We start from the raw sequence: 25555 nt of genomic DNA on the forward strand, positions 1-25555 counted from the left end.
AAAAGCCAGAAGACCTACTGGCAACTACTGGGTTCAGGGGTGGCTGGTGTGGTGATGCTATGGAGTGAGCTGAGGGTAATTATGTGCATTGGTGGGAAGACCAGATTGGCTTTGCCCTTGCCACCCTGCCCTTTTTGCCACTGTGCTCTGCCCTACCACGGCGGGCGTCAGTGATGCTGCTTCCAGGAGGCTTTCTCCGTAGTCTACAGTGCCTGCTCTTGACTGGGTCTGATGACACAGAATCCTATTTGGTGTTTTTGCAGGGAAGGGGGCATCAGGTTAAGTCAGGCTTCCTCAACCTTGGCCCTCCAGATGTTTCGAGACTACAATTCCCATCTATTTATTGATGCAGTTTCCCTTGTCGCTCAGGTGTAGCATGAGACCACTAGTCTGTTGAGGTACAAAGGCATGGGTTGTTCCAGTATGACTGTGATTATCATGTGCAAAGCAAAGTTGACGAAGCTGCCCTGTGGACTTGAGGTGGGGTAATGTGTGGCATTCAACATTTCTCTCTTGCTTTTTCTTTCACTAACAAAGATTTTGAAGAAGGGGCATCGGCAGCAGAAGCCAAGTCAACCCAGGAGCATAAACCAGACTTTGCAGATCTCTTGAGTACATCAGACTTGGAATGTTCTCTTTGCATACGGTCAGTTTCTAGAGTTGCTGGATAAAGGATCACCTGTGCACTTTGACGTGAGAACTTTGTGATCAGTCATCTGCTTCACATTCTAGCCAAAGCTTGAAAGGCGGAGAGTGGAATGCAATATATATAATGGGAGGTGTGAAAATGACTTTATAATAGCATTTGAGAATTCAGCGCTTTTCATCATCGCAGATGAAAGTGTTGATAGCCATTTATTTAACAATTTATTAAAATACTTACCATGGCCTCTGTATACACAGGACAATGCTCAACTAGGTTTTATTCAGAGTAGACCCATTAAATGGACCTAACTTTAGCTTGTTCATTAATTTCAGGGGGTCTGCTATGAGTAAAACGTAGTTGAATTATCACCCATGATTTTGAGTCGGGATACATACGTCATATAAAACAACACACACATACACACACACAAATAATATAAAATTAGCCACCCTTATTTATTTATTTATTTCTAGATTTATATCTTGTTTTCTCTCAGCAGATAGTGTTTTAGACTGTAAACTGCCCTGTGATCATTAGATGAAGGACAATATAGAAATTTAATAATAAAAATACAGAGAAACTGAGCAAAGCTGATCCCTCATCTCTGCCTACTTCTGCTGAGTTGTACGGAAGCATGTGGTTGGGCTCTGTGCTGGAGCTTTGTGAGATTGTGAGATTTGGGTTCATTTGGATGTCCAGTTAAACACACACCTTGTCTGCCTATTTTATGAACCTTTTCCAGCCTTTCCTTTCCTCATTCATCAAGGAAACGACAGGGAGAAACCGATGTGAATGATGCCCCTGTGCTGATCTCTTTCTCTCTCAGGATTTAAAAGCTTAATTCTCCCAAGCCTTGCCAAAAGGCTCATGGCCTGGGGGATTTGTGCCTGTAATTAGGCAATATCCTTATTAGCAACTTTGTCACCCAGGCTTATCCACCTAAACTTTAGTTAAGGGAAATGAGATGACTACATGCCAATGCAGTCGAGGTGAGGCTTGGTGATGCTTCCTTCAAAATGGAAGAAGGACCAATGGAAAATGCCACATGCTGTTGATGAAAAATCAGTGGTTCCTTGTGATGGCCTACAGTGCCTATTTCTCCTTGTTTCGTAGCAAAGCAATTTCTTCTCATGAATGAGGGTGATGTTGTGCCTTATGAACTTCTGAAAAATTGACATTGAGAACATGGTTGGATCGATACCAGGCCATGGACAGACAGACAGCAAGCCTTTCTCAGTTAGCTACCCCATGCCACCTTGGAACATTCTTGGATTGCCATCTTACCACATAAATGAGGAGGTGCATGATCTGTTGGGTGCACCACTGACTAGAACAGTTAAAGTGTGTGATATTTATTTTATTTTTACTTACAGTGGTACCTCGGGTTAAGAACTCAATTCATTCTGGAGGTCTTTTCTTAACCTGAAACTGTTTTTAACTTGAGGTACCACTTTAGCAGGTGACGCTGTGGGTTAAACCACAGAGCCTAGGAATTGCTGATCAGAAGGTCGGCGGTACGAATCCCCGCAAGGGGTGTGCTCCTGTTGCTCGGTCCCTGCTCCTGCCAACCTAGCAGTTCGAAAGCACGTCAAAGTGCAAATAGATAAATAGGTACCGCTCCGGTGGGAAGGTAAACGGCGTTTCCTTGCGCTGCTCTGGTTCGCCAGAAGCAGCTTAGTCATGCTGGCCACATGACCTGGAAGCTGTACGCCGGCTCCCTCGGCCAGTATAGCGAGATGAGCACCGCAACCCCAGAGTCAGCCACGACTGGACCTAATAGTCAGGGGTACCTTTACCTTTACCACTTTAGCTAATGGGGCATCCCTCTGCTGCTGCTCCATTTCTGTTCTCATCCTGAAGCAAAGTTCTTAACCCAAGGTACTATTTCTGGGTTAGCGGAGCCTGTAACCTGAAGTGTCTGTAACCTGAAGCGTCTGTAACCCAAGGCACCACTGTATTTATTAAATTAGTAGACCGCCCTTCATCTGCAGATCTCAAGACAGTTCACAACATAAAAATACAATAGGAAAACACCAAATACCATATCGGCCTGAATATAAGCTGCGCTTTATTCCCAAATGAATTGCTTGATGTTATCAGGCAAAAAGAAAAAGCAAGTTTTATATAAGTGCTTAGGATTTTCAGCAAACAGTGGATTTGTGCACATACACACACAACATGCAAACATGACTCTTGGAAGACAGTGAAGCATATACACAGTACTCCTTTCCCCATAACAATGTAATGATCTGTACTAGAGATTTTTCATTGTTAAGAAATAAGTCCCTACATACTTTACCATCAGCCATCAAAAATTAGCAATGTGGCTTCAACTACCAAACTTTCTACAAATGGACATATTTTTTGGTATATTAAAAAAAACCTTAGCCTTGTCTGTGATGCTGCTTGGGAATTCTCTTGCCACCTGAATTTTTCACGTTCCCTTTCTTCCTCTGGTTTTTCTGCAGAATGTTCTTTGAGCCTGTGACCACACCTTGTGGCCATACTTTCTGCAAAGAATGCTTGGAGCGTTGCCTAGATCATAGACCCAACTGTCCACTTTGCAAACAGAGCCTCAGAGAGGTAAGAGGAATCTTGCAGGATGTGTGCATAATGGAGGAAAAGGAAGGTCTGAATTTGTGTTTAATTTGACCTGAATTAGAGCTTTTCTTTGTGCTTGAGGGGAAAAGATCATTGTGGATTCTATCACTGTGAGTAGCTGATGGCATTTATTTAATTCCATTGTTGACCTGGATAATTGTTAGAAAAAGCAGCATGTTACGTAAGTGAAATTATAGCAGGTGCAGGGCTATGGTAGAAATCGCTGCACCTGCTTTCTTGCTAGGATCATCAGACCAAAAGGTACTTGGCTCTTCTCCAAGTGCTAAATAAATGCGGGTTTGTTGAATATTGCCAGGTATGACTTGCATAGATAATTGTTGATTAAATGGAAACATTATATTTGCATTAGATGTGGAAATGATTAAATAATGCTTTCAGGCTCCAATTAAAAGGCTCCTCCGAGACACAGGTTTATTGCTGAGCAGATGACATTATTGAAATGGGAAATCACATAACACATCCCATAATGGAGAAGGGTCAATAGCAGACACAAGCAAACTGGCCTCCTGTGAACAGGTAGCAAAGTAATGGAATAGGAAAGCTAATCTACAGACACGAGGCAAATACAGTCGTCGTCCCCCACCTTGGAAACATCAGCTTAAGTTGAATTATTATATGGATGCTATAGATATGGTTTCTGTGGGCCATATCCTGCATTGGTAGAGGTCCCTCCCCCATGTGATTTTGCATGCAACAGGATTCACATGAAGAAAAGAAGCAGTTGACATGATGAGGGAACAATCGCTGCTTAAAGGAACCAATTAAGGAAGACATTGTCATATTACTTCAGAAGTAGGCTGCCTTATACTCGTGAGACCATTTGCCTACCTTGATCGTAGAATAGAGTTGGAAGGGTCCCCAATTATCATCTAGTCCAACCCCCTGCAATGCAGAACTATGCCGCTATCCCATACAGGGATTGAACCTGCAACCTTGGCATTATTAGCACAACGCTCTAACCAACTGAGCTATCCAGGACCGGTATTGTCTACAGTGACTGGCAGTGGTTCTCTAGGTTGTCAGGCAGTAGTCTCTCCTACCTGGAGATTCTGGGGATTGCAGATGCTTTGGCCCTGAGCTACAGCATTGCCCTGATTTTCTTCCTGCACTGCAGAGTAAATGCTCCCGCACCTCAGTTTCCATATTCTCTCCTTCCTCTACCTGAGTTTTGTGCTTTCTAGACTTATACATAGACAGGAGCTGCTCACCCTGTGGGCTGGAACCACAGCACTAGCCTCTTGGCAGCAGTGCCACTGCTGTTTACTAGGAGGGGTGGGTTGATATCCATGTTGGATTTGCTCTGCTGCTGTAGTCATGCAGCCCTGACCTTTCCACCACTTTGCCCCTCCCAGTAAGTGGCAGTGCCAGGCGGTTATTGCTGCAGTTCTGCCCCACTTGGGCGAGGCCCTCCTGATAGTAGATACTGGTTTGTTCATCATGAAAGCAAGAAGAAAGAAGGCTGTGATGTGTGTTGACTAAGTTTTTTTTTTTTTTTAAAAAAATCTAGGTAGCACAATATAGACTCTGATAATAAGAGGGAACTGATCTCAAATAGTGGCAATATCAAACATGAAAAAGGTGCATGCATTTCTCCTTCAAATTGTGTTTGGAAGCCCTGTAGATCTTTGTTTGAAAACATGCTAACCTGGAATTTGGTTTCTGGTGTTGGGATGTATCTGATTTGTGGTCTTGGCTGTCAAAACTAGATAATTACATTCTGTTAAAAAAAAGAAAACAAAAACCATTCTGTTGTCTAGAAAAATGCACAAGGATCTACAACTCTCAAAAAAGAGGCCTTCCCCAACCTGGTTTCACCCATCATCCCCAGCCAGTATGGCCAATGGTCAGGGATGATGGTAGTTGCTGTCCATAGACATCTAGGGACCTAAGGTTGGGAGAGGCCACTTGAAATGGTGAATCCTTAATACATGCCATAATGATTTTTCTTCCTCATGAAATGAAAGTGATGCCTTTGGGAATCAGATGTGGGGAGAGTGGGGTTATACTCAGGTCCTCTTCCTGGGCTTGCCATAGGCATCTGGTTAGCCCCTGTGAGAGCTGGATGCTGCACTAAATGGGCCTTTGCCGTGGTCCAGCAGGACTCTTCTTACGATGTTATGGTTTCTTCCAGTACCTGAGAGCTGGAAAATACAACACCACTCTTCTGCTGGAGGACCTCATGATGGCTGTCTTCCCTTTACAACTTGCAGACAGGAAACGCGTCCACCAGGCTGAAATGGCAGAACTTTCAAAGTAAACAGAGACTTTTCCTTTGTGTTTTGTAGTGTCAGGGCTCAGGTCAGGCGTAGGTGAGCAATAAAATGACAGATCTCCAGAAGTCAGTAAAGTTAACTCTTTATTCAAAGTGAAACGGAAGCACTGCAGCCTGGTTGGTGGCCTGGTACTCCTACCAACCCTTATCTGCAGGTCTTTCCCAATTGAGGCAGGTGTGAGGACTGAAGGACCCCACTTTCCCAGTGTCCACTAATGCTCCTCTCTCCCAGGGTCTTTCCTAAGCAGTTTCAAACTGCAACTGCACACGATTGATTTCTGCTCAACCTGCTTCATTTCCCTGCATGTCCTAGGTGATCAAAGGGAGTTGTGTGGAGCTGGAGTCTCCTGGGCTTCTTCAGTGTCCTGCCTCCTAGCCCCACACCTCTCCAGCCCCCTCTTCTGTATCAGAGTCTGAACTGTCCTCTGCCCCCAACTCTTCCTGCTCAGTAAGCTCTGTTATCTCCCCAGCATATGGCCCTTCCTCCTCCTAGGCTGCTCTTCCTCTTCTCCCTCTGACCACTCATCGTTGTCCCACCACCATTCCCCTGGCTCTGAGCTGTCTTCCCATGAGGGGTTCCCCATGGTGGCCCTGCAGCTGCCTGCATTCATCCACTTCTCTGGTTGGTCTTAAACAATTGCGTCCACCCCCAAAGTGCCAATGCTGCTGGATAGGCCCATTTAGCGGGAGGAGGATATGGGAGAGCAGTGGCTCCATGGCTGTAGCAGTGCTTGGGGCCTCAAGCAGTGTTGGGCTCTGGCAGCAATGCTTCGTGAGGGCCTAGTGTCTCAGGAATCAGATAAGATAGGTAGCAGTTCCAGTGGGGCCTGCCAGGGAAGCTAGACCCCAGGAAATGTGAAAGGTGTGAAAAGGACGTGGAAGTGAAGAGTAAGGGAGAGGATCAGTCTTCCCCATTCCTTTGGCAATGACTCCCCTTCACAGCTGCCTAGATTTGTGTGAGAGAGCTTCTGCCTCATCTCTAAGTTGTATAACTGTACATGTGGAGCACACACCAATTTGGTACTCTCCAGATGTTTTGGACTACAACTCCCATCATCCCTGACCACTGGCAGTGCCAGCCAGGGCTGATGGGAATTGTTGCCTGAAACATCTGGAGAGCTCCAGTTTAGCGAATTATTCACATGTGCACATGCACAAGTAGAATTCATTTTAGCCACACTGAGAGCATGTAATTATGCTTCTTTCTCCTTCCTTCTGCAGCTTGACTAAGAATATCCCAATCTTTGTGTGCACAATGTCCTTTCCAGGCATTGTGTGTCCCCTTCATGTCTTTGAGCCTCGCTACCGCCTCATGATGCGAAGGTGTCAGGAAACTGGCACAAAGATGTTTGGCATGTGTATGTATGAGAATGGGAAGAGGTAAGTGGCAGAGAGATCCTGGCAGAGTGGCTCTGACCTCTCTAATCCCTTTCTTCCTCTATTGAACTTTAGTTGAGATTCCTGTATTGCAAGGGGTTGGACTAGATGACCCTAAGGTCCCTTCCGACTCTACAATTCTACGATTCTTTTATTCTATGAAACCCTCTCAATGTTGGTTTCCTTCCCTTCAGTTTTGCTGATTATGGCTGCATGCTGGAGATTCAGAAGATAGCATTTCTACCTGATGGACGCTCTTTAGTGGATACTATAGGCAAACGGAGGTTCCAGGTTTTGAGACGTGGACATAGAGATGGCTACCACACTGCAGATATTGAGTATCTGGATGATGAGAAGGTGAGTAACATGCCCCATGTAGCTTATGGCTACAGCAATCATAACACCGAATAGGACAGAGTGTCTCCTCCATTGGCCGTATAACTTATGCGCCAGCTTTGGTGATGGGGTGTATGTGGCAGGCATTCATTTTACTGAGTTACTAAATCATTGCAATGACAGGTGCACTTTGTTGATTGAAAGTTCTGTGCAGGAGAAATGCAAAACTAGTAGGGCTGTCAACCAATTAAGGAACTTGAGCTGATGTGTTAATCTGCCTTTCAACTGATTAATCAAATTAAAATTTCAGACACACAAACGTGCCCTTTTAGGATACTGATGGATGTGGGAGAGCCAATTTATTGTTAGAAGGAAAGGCCACCATTCAGTGCGGTTAATAGGAGACATATTTGAAAACCAAAATAACCTCGGGTGGCGCTGTGGGTAAAACCTCAGCGCCTAGGACTTGCCGATCGCATGGTCGGTGGTTCGAATCCCTGCGGCAGGGTGAGCTCCCGTCGTTCGGTCCCAGCTCCTGCCCACCTAGCAGTTCGAAAGCACCCTTAAGTGCAAGTAGATAAATAGGTACCACTTTATAGCGGGAAGGTAAACGGTGTTTCCGTGTGCTGCTCTGGTGCTGGTTCGCCAGAGCAGCTTCGTCACGCTGGCCACGTGACCCGGAAGTGTCTGCGGACAGCACTGGCTCCCAGCCTCTAGAGTGAGATGAGCGTACAACCCTAGAGTCTGTCAAGACTGGGCCATACGGGCAGGGGTACCTTTACCTTTACCTTTAATAGGACACATATCTGAAAACCAAAATAACCTCAAAAAGCAGAGAAGAAAGCATGGCATTAACTCTCAGCTTCACCAGCTAAAATTTGCCCACTGCCAATTAGTTACCTAAAGCTTTAGTTGACATCCCTTTAAATCAAGGCCTTGTTGTTCGTACAGAGCTTTTCTCCCTCTTTCCGCCCTTCTTATCCTTCCCCTTCCCCTTCTCCATCACCTCCACTTCTTTTGTTCTTCCATCTGCTGCTCTCTCTGCAAAGGTGGAAGGAGAAGAACTGGCTGAGCTTCAAATTCTTCATGACTGCACATACCAGCTAACTCAGAGATTTTATGAACATGGAGACACCACCTTCAGACAGCTTTTGATGCACCATGGACCTCTTCCTGAGAAAGAGGAAGATATACAGGTATTGGCACTTTCTCTCTCCAGGCTCCTAGAAATGGGAGCTGTCCAGATTCAAAAGCACAATGTACTAGTGAAACACAATGTACTAGGGAAGGGTCAGAATAGGAGAAAAGTACCTAATGATACAGACACTCTCGCCTCCCATTCTGTTTCTCTTTTTGCTGAAAAATCATGGGAGATCCAGTCTTGTTAGATCTGGATGCTTCAACAATGTGCAGAGTGACTTGCACTGGCATGCATCCTATTTTCTGCAATCCCACCCTAAGATCCTAATAGAGCATATACACTGTAGGTTTGCACTGGCCTAGCTGCCTTCCCAATGGGCAAAATGCTCACATGATTCTACATACAAGATGTGTGGACCATTTATTAGATAACATAATAAGGTGAGGAACTAGTAGATGCATGGCACTCGTGGATAAAAGCAGCATTGAAAAAAATTACCGCAGTTCATGGAGTTGTGTTGGTTTTGGCCCCTCATCTCAAACTCCCCTTTAGTGAAGTGACAGCTTGTTGACTCAGCCTAACGGGATACTAATAGCCCAGGCCATTGTTAATGTTATGCTTTTCACACTGTTGAACTGGCTGTGCCTATGGCGATGCAAATGGCCTGCTGCCAAGTTTAGCAACAGCCTTGTTTTGAAAGAGCTCAGGAACAGTGCGATCATTTGCATCCTGTGAGTAATCTGTTCCATCTTCTTGCTGGCTTGCTGAGATGCAAGAAGTTAAGAATAGCCTTACTGAGATCAGTGGACTGTCTCAAAGACCAGTAGCCAATCTCTACAGGTGCCTGCCAATCTTGGCTAAATTGTGTGGGGGAAAGAACACAATAATACTGAAGGAATGAGGCGAAGATAAGACTTGATGCAGCATGATCAAGTGTTGAATTTCTGTTTGTATACCAAATGAGACTTGGCTATAGATTAAAGCACCAAACAGCTCCTCCAGTTCCTTTACATCAGCCTTTCCCACTGTGGTCCTCCAGGTGTTGTTGAACCACAACTTCCATCAGTCCCAGCTTTTCATCATAAGATTTTCAGAGCAGCCTGCCATTATGGATAAATTGATGCTTTGCTGTATGTACCTTAACTGTGGGAATGGAAAATTTGGTCCATTTGTTAACTTGCTACCCAAGGCCACTAAAGTAACTTTTGACCCCAACTTTGAACTTTTGACCACAGTATGTAATCTTCAGGCATATTTGACCAGCCAAGAACAACTTTACAGAAAACTAAGCTCTTGCACTGGTCTCTCAAGGGACATGGGATGAATCGAAATATTTGTTTTCTTTCCCAAATTTATTTCTAGAGCATATGTTTAAAATATGTGCACACTGCTAAATAGATAAATGGGTCTATTTACAAGCTTTTCTTATGGCTTCCCAAGAGATATTGCCTAAATTTATTGCCTGGGAACTAAGCAGGTTTTTTAAATTACAAAAAAGGAAAAGGAAAAAGGAACTATTATGATATTTTCTTTTTTGAGCATGTGGTCCATTGTTTTGTTACTAGGTTGTTTTTTTTTTTAGTATGTCAAGTAAATTGGGTGCTAAGCAGTTTAAGATTGTGCACTGTTTTAAGTTCATGCGAAGTTTTAAAAAGTAAACTTTTTAAATGCAATACATCCATTAAATATGAACTTTTAATGCATATTTCCTATGAAAGTAAACTTTAATTCTTTTGATGGGAAATGCAGATTGCAGTATTGGTTGTGTGATTTCCTAGAGAAAGGCTACTTAATATTTGGTCAATGGACTGTCGTTGGAGGGCTTCTGTTTCCATATCCATGGAACCAATACATTGTCATCCCTATTCATGCATTTTCCACAAGATGCTTCATCTTGGGCTGTGCAGCAGAGGCAAGAAGAGAAATCTGTAGAAGGATTTTCTACCTGATGTATTTTTAAAAATCCTGGAAGTGAAGGACTTTCCAAATCAGTCCTGCAGCTATTTTCTAATTCATGGTGGTAATGGGTGGGCTTCTTTGCACTGCTAGTTCTTCTTATTAAATGAGTGTACAATCTATGTACCTGTTACACAAATAGTTGAGCTGTACCAATCAACTTGCATATTTTTTCATACAAACACTTGTACATATGCAGAGACAGCTTGTTCCTGCATTCACTATAGCATGTGAAGAAGCCTGTTAATTTGTGTAGATTCTTTTGTCCTATTCTACCCAGTTGGTTGCTTGGTTAATTAATTAAAGTACAGGAACTATTATCTTGTTGAACAGCACAAAACATGCATATCTTTATTCTGAAGCAACATGGAAGTAGGAATTACAGCTCTGAAAGAAGGAACTCTTTCCTATCCTCAGGCGTTCTCAGCCCTTATCCAGATCTTAAGTGAGGAAGGGGCACATTTCCCAGTGGAGTTTGGTTCCTGTCGTTATTTTTTCCCTTACTGTTCTTATTTAGATAATTTCTAGGCAACCATTCAATATAGTACTCCCAGAGCAGCATACAACCTGTGAAATGCTTACATTGAAAAGGCATAAGAACGAAACAAAGATAAAAAGCACAGAAACAACAGCCGTATGTTCCTGAAGGATTCTATTTATTTAAGAAATTTACGTCAGAAGCTCACAGGGTGGGCTTACAACTTAGTAACATAATAAACAAGACAATATGCATACATCAGCCATCACTGTTGCAGGTGGGGAATGCAGACTAATTAGCCGAAGAAGGGACAATCCCTCAATTATTGCAACTGAACAGGCCATAACTGATTCCTCCATGAAGTGATGTGGAACCCCTAGCACAATGAGTTAATGTATTTTCCCTTGTTTTCTCACAAGGCATCTCCAGATGGACCAGTTTGGTGTTGGTGGCTTATCTCCATTTTGCCCCTTGACTTGACCCGCAAATTGACAATCTTTTCTGATACCTCCCTGAAGACTCGCCTCACTCAACTGAAGCATATTCTGAATGTCATTCTGGAAAGTCGTGACTACAACAGCTAATTCTCAAGCCTCATTCCCAATAGAAGTTGTGTGTGTATGCATATATATATATTTGCTTTCGTAGATTTTCACGGGTACAGGAATGCAGGTTTTGGTGTCTTCGGGTGTCTTCCCGTGTAAGAGTTGGGGTGTCTAGGCAACTAATCCACACCTAATGACCCTCCTAAATGGTACTCAGAATATCACTCAAGAAATCTCTCAAGATATCCCTCAAGTAATTAATGAACAAAAGAAGAAAAGGCACACTAACCTGGGAACTTCCTCTCTGCCCAGAACGTTGGAGGCTATACACCACACCCCCTCAACAGTATTTATAGGAACTCAAACACTGAGATCCTGCTCTGTTCCAGTAACAAGAAGCCGAAAGCACCAGCCTGAAGATGACGAGTGAGACCTCGTCGAAACGTCGCCTAGACACCCCAACTCTTACACGGGAAGACACCCGAAGACACCAAAACCTGCATATATATATATATATATATATATATATATATATATATATATGCAGAAACAAAGTGGGTTTTTGCTGTATTCACCTACCAATTTTCTTTCTGGGGTTGGGGTAAAGCCTTAACCTGTTCTTCTATTTCTTTATTTCTTCTGTGTGTTTCAGTTACTTCTTTTCATTGTAGAACTGACCAGCAATAGGCCATGAACCAGATAACTGAAACTGTTGTGCAATAGTAGCAAGATTCAATAGCAAAGATGTACCGTCCACAGGAAATATCTCTTGAAAGACTTTTAGTTGGCCTTGTTGGGTCTAAAAGAATGCAGTGATCTAGATGTGAAATCTGTCCAAGAAATCTGACTACCATGCCTATATTGTGCTAAGTGAAGAAACTTCTGAGCAACCACATCCCTTGAAAACAAAAACCAAATCCCCACCACGAATGCTAGGACTTCCTGGGCTTTGTCCTCTTATGTCATTTAATGATGCTTGTGTACAATTATTCAAAGCTCTACAAAATGTATATTGTGTATATTATGCCATTTCTTCAACTTCAACTTAAGCAATCTGCTTGAAGTTACAGAGTAAGATAGAGAAAGAAAGCATCAATACAGGTATCTGTATTTTCTTTTCTTTTCTTTTCTTTTCTTTTCTTTTCTTTTCTTTTCTTTTCTTTTCTTTTCTTTTCTTTTCTTTTCTTTTCTTTTCTTTTCTTTTCTTTTCTTTTCTTTTCTTCAGTTGTTACCTCAGAGGGGAGCAACTTTCCTCAAGGCCACAGTGCAGGAGCAAAGGGTTAAATCCTCTCCCCTGCACCTCAGCCTCAATTCAGATTGCACCCCTTATCCTGCTAGCTGCATTTTAACTAAAGAAAAAATCTGTGGGAGAATACACCACAGGAGTCATGTGTGGCTTGGCCCTTAAGACACTGTGAAGAGAAGAAAACTGTGGAGAACAAGGGTATAGCCAGGGATAGAGAAATTTTGGACCTCCCAATGTTGTTGGACTGGAACTCCCATTAACTGTAGCTAGTGTGGCCAATGGTCAGGGAATATTAGCAACAATATCCAAAGATTCCCCACCCCTGCTGTAGTCATGTGATTAAAAAAAACCCCAACTACATAATGTGGAAGTAACACTCCAAAGTGGTATAATTAGGGAAAGGCTGTTCACGAATAAAACAATGTAACTTCCAAAAGATGACTGCAGAGAGATTTGAAGAAGAAAATTTAAATTCTGGAAATCACTGCTGCGGAATGGAGCAAAGAGCTAAAACATTCGCTGTGGTCTAACATGTATTGGCCAAGAATCACCTTACATTTCAGAGCATCAACCAACAAGGCTAAGGCTTCAGCTCTGTTGCGCTGCCTAGTTATTGTGTGCCTGGCTAGGCAATTATGTGAAATACAAAAACACCTTGAAATGCCAGCTGATTATGAGTTTTTGTAACCAAGGCACCACTTCATCTGATGTGGTAGGAGATGGTCACATAAATGTATCCAGTATAGGAATCTGCTTTGCAAGCTATGAGTGGTCATGCATTTTGTTGGTCTTTTAAGGTGCTACAGGCCTCTTACCTACATAGAAGATGGGAATGTTGTGGTGCTGATAATATCAAGGTTGCAGGTTGGATATCTGTATGGGACAGCTGCATATTCCTTCATTGCAGGGGGTTGGACTAGATGATTATTATGGTCCCTTCAAATGCTACCATTCTATGATTAACAATTATTAGGCCAAATTATTAGGGCCTTGTTTTATTATTTTATTTCTTCTAGAAAAAAAGGTGCCGATGGTACGTACCCTTCAGTACCCTCAGAAAAAAAAGTATTTGGCAGAATGACCTCAACTGCCACCCAACTGAAGGACATAGATGTGAGGAATGAGCAACAAAGCATGGTGTGCTTGATTACAACTGTCCTGTTATTAACATCTCCAGATTTCTAGCTCTGTTGCCTTTGGTTGACCTTAAATTCTTTCCCAATGACATCGAATAATAGTGTTAGGTACAGGGTACAGGTCCTCTTATTTAGACAGAAGAATGAAGACTTTATTGTAGGCAGGTGAACCTTCAGTTCAGAAAACCCCAACAAGTTATTTTGACAGATTGTCCAATAATTGCCACATTACAATTAGCAATGCACATGTTCACCATCTCCTGGGCAACCGCAATCCTTCCTACTAGGTTCATCTGCCCAACCACCTGGTAATAGGATAGGAATGGTTCAAAGAGAAAGGAGGGAACTTGCTGAAAATCACCCAAGCAAATCAGTATGATGACAACATGTCTGGAAATGGTTGCCATCTTGAGTCAAGTTGAGGACACTGTTAGGCGAGTAAAAAGGGTGGTGTAAGTCAAATTTTATTTTATTAGCTCATTTCCTTTCTGCCAGGCTTATCCTGGCTCAACGGGCAGTATCCTTGCTCCTGAGTGGAATCTAGGACAGAGCTATAGTTCCACTAGCTTCCTACACTTAGGATTGCTCTGCTTATCAGATAACATAGGGAGTGCCAAGCTACCAAAATGCCTACGGGTGCGAGTTTTGGGCCTTGTCTAGCTTTTCTCCATATTTGTAACCTCTGCTTTCTCACAGGATGCAAGTGTCTTACAGTCTGAAAGCTTCTGAATCTGGAATCTGCACTGTGTTTGGAAGGTTTAGTATGCAGACTTGAAAGGTCATCATGTTAGCTCCTAGAAAGCACAGGTCTGAGCAGTTCTCTGCTTATCCTGTACTTTGTATGAATGAGTCAAAGTGGTTTTGCCTTTGCGTGGCTGCTTTCCCTTGGAAAACCTGCTCTTTAGTACTAAATTGGAGCAAATGGCAATCCGCAGAAAACCCAATTGCTGTTTGTTCCAATCCATTGCTAATCCGTAGGTTTTCCCAGGGGAAAGGGGCAGGGTAAACATAAGTGTGAATGAGTCCTCTGTTCTTAAAAAACACAAGAAGAAAACCAGTACTTTAAGTTACCATTGTAATTATTTATTTTTCATTGACTGCTTAAACTTCACTGCAAATGTTGTTTTCTTTAATGGATTGCAAAGGAACAGAGAACATCAACATCGTCTAGTGTCCTGATTTTTTCTGTGGTGGGTGGCTAGGCTGGTTCTTTTTTACATCTTGAATTTCATTCTGTATTTATTTGGAAGCATCTGGAGAGATATTATTTACATTATAAGCCATGCAGCATTTTGACGTGGTTCTCCAGCCAATCACAGTATCTGTCCCATTAGCTAACAGTCCTAAGTCAGGATAAGTGATATTTATTTATAGAGTATAATTGAGATTCCGCAGCCTCGCTGACTGTTTTGTCATGCTGGCATCAGCTGTTTATTTCTTTCAAATGTCTTGTTCTAAAGCATTTGAGTCGAGCCCATTCTTCCATACAATGTGCCTCATTAAGGGGAATAATAAGCTTCTGCAACCAAAGATGTTAAATGATGCTTAAAAGGGATGGGGCAAAGTTGGATCCTTGAAATCAGTACTAGTTTCTTTTCAACATGTAAAAATAAAATAAAATCCTCTGGTTCATTTCGAGTATCTAGGAAGTTTGTATGATAGACACTTTAACTCTGACTTCCCAGAGGCATTTTCATACATGGAGGTGTCAGTGTAACAGCTTGGTAGCCTCAACCTTCAGTCTTTTTGTACATGGCAAGCCAGTCTGTGTGGGGAACTGCTGTCCGTCCTGCCCCATGTGTTCAAAGTTGGCTGCTTGGCCTTTGCAGTCCAACCTTGTGTCTCCACAAGCAGGGAAAAAAAGGGAGCCAATTAGCATTGGAGTCTTATGGGTGCTAGGCCTGTTCATGTGGCCTTGGAATTATGGGTAAGCAGAAGTGAGTCTATCCCAGCAATGGAGTGGGAATAGGGTGAATGCCTCTTTTGTAAATATATCCCTGTTATGGAAGGGATTTGCTGCTGCTGCTTGCTTCACATGCTATAGGAAATGGAAATATGAAGGGAGTGTTTAAAGCCACTGACAAACGCACAAGTTTTTTCTTAACTGGAAAGTGCCTTTTTTCAGGGTGGAGCTACTTCAGAGCCAGGCCAGGTTGAAGGAAGAGAGGGTGGCAGCGGTTGTTTTACTGACCCTCTGGCAGTTAGGATTTCTCAAACTGCATAATCAACCAGCAGATATACTCATTCTGCTTGTGTGTGTGTTTTAACCCCACATGGACTTCCTTGCTTCCCTCTTTTCCCCCAAGTCTGTAAATGTGGGTGTGGATCGTATTTAAAATGTGTTTATGTGCTCTCTCTTCATTGCAAAATTATTACTTAGAGAAACTGAGGCTGTGGTCCTATATACAGTTACCCAGGAGTAAGTCTCATTTAATTCAGTGAGACTCACTGCTGGGAAAGTGCGTTTCGGATTCCACTGTAAGTGAGCTGTTTATTTTACCTGTTAGAAAATGTGTTAGGGAATTATTCCACTCCGAATTCATTTGAATTTGTATCTTTTTATTTCCTGCTGGTCTAATTATTATTATTATTATTATTTTCTTATCAAACTAATAAACTTTTTTGTTTTTGAGCACAGTGTTTGTGTCTACTTGGGGTTTATATATTTCACAGGAATTGCCTTAAGGATTCTCTAGCTTTCAGCTGTAAAGAGATCCAAAAAGACCCCTCCTCCTTGCAGTTCCAATCACTTGGGTATTTATGCTCTGCTCTCATAATTGGGGAGGCAGTACACAGATACATGAAAAAGTTGTAACTGGCCTGAAGTATTTTCAAGTGAAGCATGGTGGTAGCTAACAGAGTAATGTGGTATACAGGAAAGCCGTGGGCAGGATTCATCTACCCAGCTCTGAGCAAGGACTTCAACTAGTGCAATGGGGCTCCCCACTCTTCTCTCCCCTTCAGCCTCTGATACTGGCTTGGGGGATATTGACTCTCTCCCCCCTCTCCCCCTGCATATTCCCTCTTGGCCAAGTCTCTAGGGCAAGGGTGCTTAATGTTGATGCACAGCTCCTATAGCTCTGATTTTTGGCCACACTAATAGGGGCTGATGAGTGTTGCAGTCCATCAAAATCTGGAAGGCATTATGATGTCTACCCTTGCTCTCTAGGGGGTTGCATATCAGCGGCTTGCCAGACGTCAGGAAAATTTCTGCCATGTCCTGTTTTTTGGGTGTAAAAATGGCTTTGGGGGAATTTTGCCGAATCGGCAAAATGTCAGGGACAACCCGGATGTATAGCAACGCAACGGAAAAAGCAGAGGAAACGGCTTAAAATCACCATGGGGGGTGGGGGGCATGCAGGTGATAGAAGGCCTTTTCCAAGACTAATTGTAGCTTAGTTTGTGCTTTCAGCAAAGGGTTGCCGCACACAGGGAGAGGAGGGTTCCTTTCCTCAGTTGTGACTTCTCTGAAAATGCACCTTCCTATTGCAATCAGGCTTGCAAAAAGCATTCTGTTGGGTACAATAAAGGTGTTCTCCCCCAAGTCTGATTGGGGGGAGGGGGTTACTATATACCATATGGCACAAGAGGCCAGCAGTTCATCCCCTTGCCATATGGGTTGTGTATTACTTCTTGGGTTACATGTATCTCTTGACGGCGCAGTGTATTGAGTGCATTGGGATGTACTTTTGCAATGAAGCCTCTTTCCACTAGGTGTCATTATAGATCAGAGGACTTCACAGACAAAGGAAGAAAAATTAAGCACGCTGGTGGTTATCAATAGAAAGAGACTATTTCCTCCAGCATCCAAGCTTTTTGACTCCCAAATCAAGTGTCCCATTTCCGAATGCACCAAAGCACTCTGTTTATGCGCAAGTATTTGTGGGGGGTGGTACATAATGCACAGAGCGAACCATTAATTTTGCTGTTTTTGTTCAGGTTCAGTTGCAAGTTTCTGTGGCCTGGTTCCAGTTTGGGCCAGCAAAGCTTCAGTAGCTGGTCTGGGACATATAACCAACTAGCTCAGGCTGCATAAAGACTCATTGGTAGCACAAAAATGTCATTTTTCTTGATCTGGAATTGTTCATGCTTGTCCTCAATATGCTGCTTTCAACGTAGATTGATTCCAGATCCTGCCACCTGCAAGGCTGGGTGTCCTTACCTGATACACATTTGAAACCTCCCCCAGATTAGGTTATTTGCACCTTTCCCCCAGCTGAATGAAGAAGGAAGCCTGCAATTGCCAAGACTGCCCACATCTGTGTTCGAACGGACACACTGCAGGTTAATGCAGAGTTAATCGGCAGTGAGCTTTTGCTTTCTGAATGAAAGCAGTTTCTCCACCATTGCTTTTCAGGAGCAAAACAAATATGCAATAGATCTACATGTGTGTGGACTATGTAGAAAAAAAGTACCCAGTCTCCACCGATTCTAGGATAAAATGTCAGTAGTTTGAAGATTGTTGTTGTTGTTAATTGAATTTATATACCACCCTATACCCGGAGGTCTCACGGAATAAAACCAAAATATAAAACCACAAAATACATAATCAAAATAAAAACAACAACCCAATACCCCCCAACCCCCCCCATTTAAAAAAGGCATTGGATGTCAATGAAATCAACCAAAGGCCTGGTTAAAAAGGAATGTTTTTGCCTGACGCCTAAAGGTGTATAATGAAGGTGCCAGCCGAACCTCCCTGGGGAGAACATTCCACAGACGAGGAGCCACTGCAGAGAAGGCCCATTCTCAAGTTGCCACCCTCCAGCCTTCTCATGGAAGAGGCACACGAAGAAGGGCCTCAGAAGATGATCTCAGGGTTCAGGTAGGTTCATATGGGAAGAGGCGGTCCTTGAGGTATTGTGGTCCTGAGCCATTTAAGGCTTTGTAGGTCAACACCAGTTCTGGGTCTGGAAACTAACTGGTAGCCAGTGCTACCAGGATCGGTGTCATATGCTCAAACCGTCTTGCTCCAGTGAGCAACCTGGCCACTGAATTCTGCACTAGCTGAAGTTTCCAAACTGCCTTCAGAGTCAGCCCTATATATAACACTTTGCAATAATCTAATTTTGAGGTTACCAGAGCATAGACAACAGTAGTTGGGCTATCTCTGTCCAGAAAGGGGTGTAGCTAGGCCACAAGCCAAAGCTGATGGAAGGCACTCCAGGCCACTGAGGCCATCTGAGCCTTGAGCGACAGCAAAGGATCCAAGATCCAAGCTATGAACCTGCTTCTCCAGAGGAAGTGTAACCCCATCAAGAACAGGTGATCTCCCACTCATCCGGTCTAGAGAACCACCACAGTGCCTCAGCTTTATCTGGATTGAGTGTCAGTTTGTTGGCTTTCATCCAGTCCATTACTGAGGCAAGACACCAGTCCAGCACTTCCACTGCCTCACCTGAAGATGTAAAGGAAAAATGGAGCCGAGTGTCATCAGCATACTGCTGACAACGTACTCTAAACCTCTAAATAACCCCACTCAATGGGTTCATGTAGATATTAAACAATGTAGGGAATAGGATTGAGCCCTGCAGAACCCCACATTGGAGGTTCCACAAGGCTGAAAAGCATTCCCCAAATAACACCCTCTGGGAACGGCCATCCAACTAGGACTGGAACCACCACAAAGCGGTGCCACCCACCCCTAGTTTGGACTGTTGCTTCAGAAGGATACTATGGTAGATAGTACTGAAAGCTGCTGAGAGGTTAAGGAGAATTAACAGGGACATACAGTGGTACCTCGGGTTAAGAACTTAATTCGTTCTGGAGGTCCGTTCTTAACCTGAAACTGTTCTTAACCTGAAGCACCACTTTAGCTAATGGGGCCTCCCCTCAATGTTCTACATTGATTTGTGTGTGCATCAGCAAACACATGAAATGCTTCTTACATGTGGATCTCTCCATTAGGGGATATATAGAATTAGAAGGCACCTCAAATATCATATTGTCCAACCCCTCCAGCAAGACCCCTGGTAAATGGCTGCCCAGCCTTAAAAACCTCTAACAAAGGAAAGCCTATTCTTTTTCATGGCAACCTGTTCTATTCCCCAGCCGCTTATACTGTCAGGACATTATTCTTAGTGACTAGTAAAATCCCCTTTTCTTGTAATTTGAACCTTTCTGGGGCAGCGAGGGGGGGGAGAGGTGCTCTATCATATTTGCGACAGCCTTTCACAAAGACGTTGCAGTTAAAGTGAGCAAAATAACATAGCAAACTATGTTATATTGGTTTAGTTAATCCAGTATCGCCTCCACTGACTGGCAGCCACTCTCCAGGACTTCATAAAGAAGCTCTATCTGGAGATGCCAGTGGATTCTCTGCCACTGAGTTATGGCCTTTCCCCCTGTACAGATGGAACGGCAATGGAGGAGATCATAGCCCTTGTGGCCGACTCTGGGGTTGCGGTGCTCATCTCGCTTTATTGGCTGAGGGAGCCGGCGTACAGCTTCCGGGTTATGCAGCCAGCATGACAAAGCCGCTTCTGGCAAACCAGAGCAGTGCACAGAAACGCCGTTTACCTTCCCGCCGGAGCAGTACCTATTTATCTACTTGCACTTTGAGGTGCTTTTGAACTGCTAGGTTGGCAGGAGCTGGGACCGAGCAATGGGAGCTCACCCCATCACGGGGATTTGAACCGCCAACCGGCAAGTCCTAAGCTCTGTGGTTTAACCCACAGCACCACCCGCGTCCCACAGCAGTTGAACGCAAATCTCCACCTGCTTCCGCAGTGACTAGCATCACTCCACTGTGTTTCTGACACTTTCTTTTTAGGATTTGGGTGGCTGTGCCTCTCCAAAGACCTTGAAGCCATCACACGCTCCTTTCATATATGAAAGGGCCAATAGCCACTGCTTCAAAGCCATGGGCGAAAGGAACATGAAAAGGTAGAATCCACAGGCTGCCTAGGGGCTGTTGCTTTGTTCTCCCATTTTAACGACTCTCAGCTCCATTCTACCGAGGTCAACAGAAACTAGAGCAATGGTGGCTTTTTTTTTTTAATGCCACAGGCTTGAAAAGTGCCTGTTAAAAGAATTAAAATGGGGGGAGGGGAAATGCAGATTCCTATTCTTTCTCCATATTAGAACCAAGCAGACATTAATAGCATGGCACGCTTGGTTGCTTATCTATAATTACTGTGAGGCCTCTTCTCCTTCCCTCTTCTCACACTCCAAATAAATTACTTATGCTCCCCCCCTTCATTTCAGGTAGAACAAAACAACCAGATTTTCTGTGGGCTAAGCTGCAGAGACAGGCGAGGGTTTTTCTTGCCTTTTATGGACTAGGTGATGTTAAAGCAGGAGGGGGGAACCTGCGGCCTTCCGAGTGTGGCTGGACCAGAACTCCCATCACACCTGGAATACTGTGTCCAATTCTGGGCACCACAATTTAAGAAGCATGTTGACAAGTTGGAACGTGTGCAGAGGAGGACAACCAAGAAGATCAGGGGTCTGGAAACTAAGCCTGACAAGGAGCACTTGAAGGAGCTGGGTATGTTTAGCCTGGAGAAGAGGAGGCTGAGAGGAGACATGATAGCCATCTTCAAATATCTTAAAGGCTGTCACATGGAAGAGGGAGCATGCTTGTTTTCTCCTGCTCTTGAGGGTAGGACTCAAATGAATGGCTTCAAGCTGCAGGAAATGAGAATAATGCAGGATTGTCTGTAAGGATTTCTGAAGCCCTCACTACCCCACACCCCACACCACAGTGGGAGCTAAATTTCTAAAATTTAGTTAGAAATTAGTTAGAAGTTAACAGCAGTCATGCTTCAAAACCGTGCCAGGAAACAAACTGTTTGGGAGCTGCGCTGCTTCATTTGTCATGTAAGATGGGAGAGGGCCGGCAGTGATGACACACAGTGGTGAAGAATTTGTTTCTAAAGAAAGCCATCTGGTGCCATGCCAAGCTTATTTGTCCATCTAGCCTAGACCTGTTTACTCTGACTGGCTGGGACTCCCCAGAGTCTCAGGCAGATGCATCTTTCCCATCTCCTGCTCCTTGATCCTTTTAACTGGAAGGGCTGCTGGGAATCATTTGCACACAAAGCCTATTCACTAGCACTGAGCAATTGTCAAGGTCAGTGGTTCTTCCCTTTGAGCGATGCCCGCTCCCTCGATGAGAAGTGTACTACTTTACGTATTGCAGGGCTTATCGGTGGCATTGAAAGCAGCCAGATCAGCCCTAAGCCCCAATGCAAGTGAAGTCCTGGAGGAGATTGGGCTGAACAGCCTTCTTGTCAGTGTTCCACAGAATGTCATGGAGACCCAACACCCATATTTCATATATCAGATCCCCAGGGTGTTGCTTCGTTTTGAAATGTTAACCTAGTATCACACACAACCAAAGTCCTAGAGAGGAGGATAGCAGGAAGAAGATTTGTTATTATTATTCTGGGCATGCCTTATTTGTCTATATTTTTGATTCTGCTCCGTTATAGGAATTTGAAATACAAATATTAGGAAGATGGTTCTGTCTCACAGAGGCTCTCCCTTTTACATAGACAAAGGAGAGCCAACAAAGAAAGAAATGGAACAGCATTAAAAGCCTAATTTTATGAATGGTTTTGCTAAGCAACTGGGTTGCTAGGAGCTCAAAAGAGCTGGTGCTGGGGTTGACTGTGGGAAGTGAAATATGGCTCTGTGTGCAAGTCCTTCTATGTCTAAATGCATACTAGGTGCACTGGAAATTCTATGACTGTGTCTTCTTTGACTCAACAGAGGCCTGAAGGGCTCTCCAGCCACCATTCTTCAGGCTGACCACCTCCAAAGTATGTGATCATGCTATTCTTGGGGCAGAGGTGTGCCACCCTTATATACCCATGGAATCATAGAACTGTAGAATTCAAGCCCCTACAATGCAGGAACCCCACCTAAAGCATCCCAGACAGATGGCCACTCAACCTCACTGCATTGCAGGAATGGCTAATGTTTTGTAGGCTACTGAGGGCCACGTGGTTAACCCTAGAGAGTAAGCTAATGTGACAAGAACCACAGTTTTCAAGGCTGTTTCCAAAATAATTTCTCACCAGCTATTCTACACTGTTTAAAAAACTTTTAAAAATCATTCACTACTCAGTAAAAATAACAGAAGAAACCCTGCCCCTCTTTTTAATTGACTGATTGAATGAAAGATTAATGAGAAGACTTATAAATCAAACAAATCATGGTTTGAGGGGAATTCTCATTGCAGTATAACCTTCCTGCAAACAAATCGGCATGAATGCTCAATAGAGATGGAACTGGGCTTTTGCTCCTTTTCTTGGACAGCTCCCTTGACTTTTGAAAAGCATGCTGAATTCATCCTGTGCTGGCTCACTCAGAAATAAGTCCTAGCTGTCCAGTGAAAGCAGTGCTTACAAGACTGAGAAAAATGACAAAAAAGGTTTCCCTTTTTTATATATATAAAAAAGTAGAATTGATATAAACAGAACACGTGGGGCTACCTTTGAAGGTGACCCGGAAACTGCAATTGATCCAGAATGCGGCAGCTAGACTGGTGACTGGGAGTGGCTGCCGGAACCACATAACACCGGTCCTGAGAGATCTGCATTGGCTCCCAGTACGTTTCCGAGCACAATTCAAAGTGTTGGTGCTGACCTTTAAAGCCCTAAACGGCCTCGGTCCTGTATACCTGAAGGAGCGTCTCCACCCCCATCGTTCAGCCCGGACACTGAGATCCAACGCCGAGGGCCTTCTGGCGGTTCCCTCATTGCGAGAAGTAAGGTTACAGGGAACCAGACAGAGGGCCTTCTCGGTAGTGGCGCCTGTCCTGTGGAACGCCCTCCCAGCACATGTCAAGGCAATAAACAACTATTTTACTTTTAAAAGACAACTGAAGGCAGCCCTCTTTAGGGAAGTTTTTAATGTCTGATGCTGTACTGTTTTTAATATTCAGTTGGAAGTCACCCAGAGTGGCTGGGGAAACCCAGCCAGATGGGCGGGGTATAAATAATAAATTATTATTATTATTATTATTATTATTATTATTATTATTATTATTATTATTATTATTATTATTATGTGACACCCCCCAATAAATTAATAAACAAATACAGTGGATGCTCGGGTTGCGAACGTGATCTGTGCAGAAGGCACGTTCGCAACCTGCACCGTTCACAACCCGCAGCGCTGCGTCTGCGCAGATGCGGGTCGTGATTCGGCACTTCTGTGCATGCACAAAGTGCGACTTAGCACTTTTGCACATGTGTGAGCACTGAAACCCAGAAGTAACCCATTCTGGTACTTCTGTTTTCCGCGCAGTGCACAACCCGAAATCGCGTAACCTGAAGCGTCTGCAACCTGAGATACCACTGTAAAGCAATGACAGTGCTTCTTTGTTTACCTTAACTGTTTTCTCTTCATTCATTATCATTTGAGAAGAAATTTTGTGCAAATTGAAATAACTTAATCAAATTTGTTTAAATCTTTGTGTTGATAGTGGCGTATGAGGGTCTCAATTAAGTGAGTTCATTTGGGTGATGAGATTATGTTTCCTAGATTGCTGTTCTCTCTTTCAGAGAGAGAGAGTGTGTGTGTGCTGGGAGCACAGTCCTGCAGGAATGAATGAGAATCAGCTGTCAGAAAAGCATTTTGATCAATGATGTTTTTGTTCCTTTGTTTGTCACTATAAATCAGCATTGCAGGGGACAAGAAACAGCATCCATTCACTGTGAAACTCAGCCAAAGGATACATGCTGAAAGAGTTTGAAAGTAGCAGCAGTCCTAGCTGTGGTGAAATGTGATGCTGAATAGACAGACGATGCCTTATTATGGTATGGCATGTACCCTGGAACTAGAACTAGGACTGAAGTGCTTCAGCCCAAGCAAGGTCAGCCTTAGTGAGTTTGTTAGGGCTTGTCATACCATCACTTTTAGAAAATAAAATATATACTGTTAATATACAGCAGTTTCTGGCATTCATTAAACACTAGTGGCCCAAATGTGGATTGATTGATTATTTGATTTCTATACTACTTAATATATTTAAAATATTTCTAAGCAGTGTACTGAAGCAATGACAGACAACCTATCATTTTACAAAAACACACAGTTACATTAATACAAAGTTACTAATATATTTATATAAAATGCCCCCCAGATGTACAATTTGGGGTGCCGCGTGAGATCACAGCTCCCCAAAAGTGCTTTTTTTGAGGCAAGTTGTGTGAGATCATTATGCCTAAAATGGCTGCTATGCTCTCACAGGAAAAACCCAGGGTGTCCTAATTTTCCTCGGACACTTGTGGGGTATGCCCTTATTTGGCTGGATGCCACATCTTCATAGAAAGGAGAGTAATAGGCCGGAGGGTTTGTGCTGCTGCTGGAAACTGGAGAGACAGAGACTTGTCTTGCTTTGTGCTGGGCCCTTAGCTATAGCAAGATTTGTTGAAGTGTTAATGCTATAAACCCTTTCATTCTAGGGCTAGGTTGTATATAAGTGTAAATAAACATGTATATACCCTAAAGACACCACAGTCTCTATTCACCTTCACTCCAAGGCAACTGAACTCTGGATAGCTGTAGGCACCCTTGAAGTTTCTCATTGCTTGGAGACTGGGGTGCACACAAAAATATTCTTCTAGCAAAAAAGTAAGCATTTTTTTTAAAAAAATGTGTGTATTCACTGGGTTGAATGAAGACAACCTGCCCACACTGGAGAATAGAGAGCTCCCACCTGACTAGATAATGGAGACTGAGCAGAAAATTTGTGCTGCTTGCTGAATATATAGGTTTCAAGGAGAATATATTGGTTGTAGAATTAGTGAAGAAATAGTTATGCTTAAGTAGGAAAGGGGTTGCTAGC

At 43.5% G+C, this 25555-nt stretch overlaps 1 protein-coding gene across 3 annotated transcripts in view; it reads left to right on the forward strand.

Moving 5' to 3' along the window:
- Positions 1 to 12215, forward strand: part of LOC308580008 (LON peptidase N-terminal domain and RING finger protein 1-like) — a 30548-nt gene extending 18333 nt beyond the window's left edge. For 2 of the 3 annotated variants that reach the window (XM_081181124.1, XM_081181122.1), the window contains exons 6-13: positions 538 to 646; positions 3115 to 3229; positions 5400 to 5521; positions 6762 to 6920; positions 7112 to 7274; positions 8303 to 8449; positions 11248 to 11472; positions 11921 to 12215. In XM_081181124.1, coding sequence (XP_081037250.1) covers positions 538 to 646; positions 3115 to 3229; positions 5400 to 5521; positions 6762 to 6920; positions 7112 to 7274; positions 8303 to 8449; positions 11248 to 11412 — 980 coding nt within the window. In that variant the 3' untranslated portion in view covers positions 11413 to 11472; positions 11921 to 12215. Of the gene's footprint in view, positions 1 to 537; positions 647 to 3114; positions 3230 to 5399; positions 5522 to 6761; positions 6921 to 7111; positions 7275 to 8302; positions 8450 to 11247; positions 11477 to 11906 lie in introns of all 3 variants that reach the window. The other variant, XM_081181123.1, reaches the window with a different exon arrangement.
- The last annotated feature ends 13340 nt before the right edge of the window (positions 12216 to 25555 follow it).

The sequence above is a fragment of the Podarcis bocagei genome (assembly GCF_964188305.1).
Source record: "Podarcis bocagei genome assembly, chromosome: 2".
In the NCBI taxonomy this organism is placed as follows: Eukaryota; Metazoa; Chordata; class Lepidosauria; order Squamata; family Lacertidae; genus Podarcis; species Podarcis bocagei.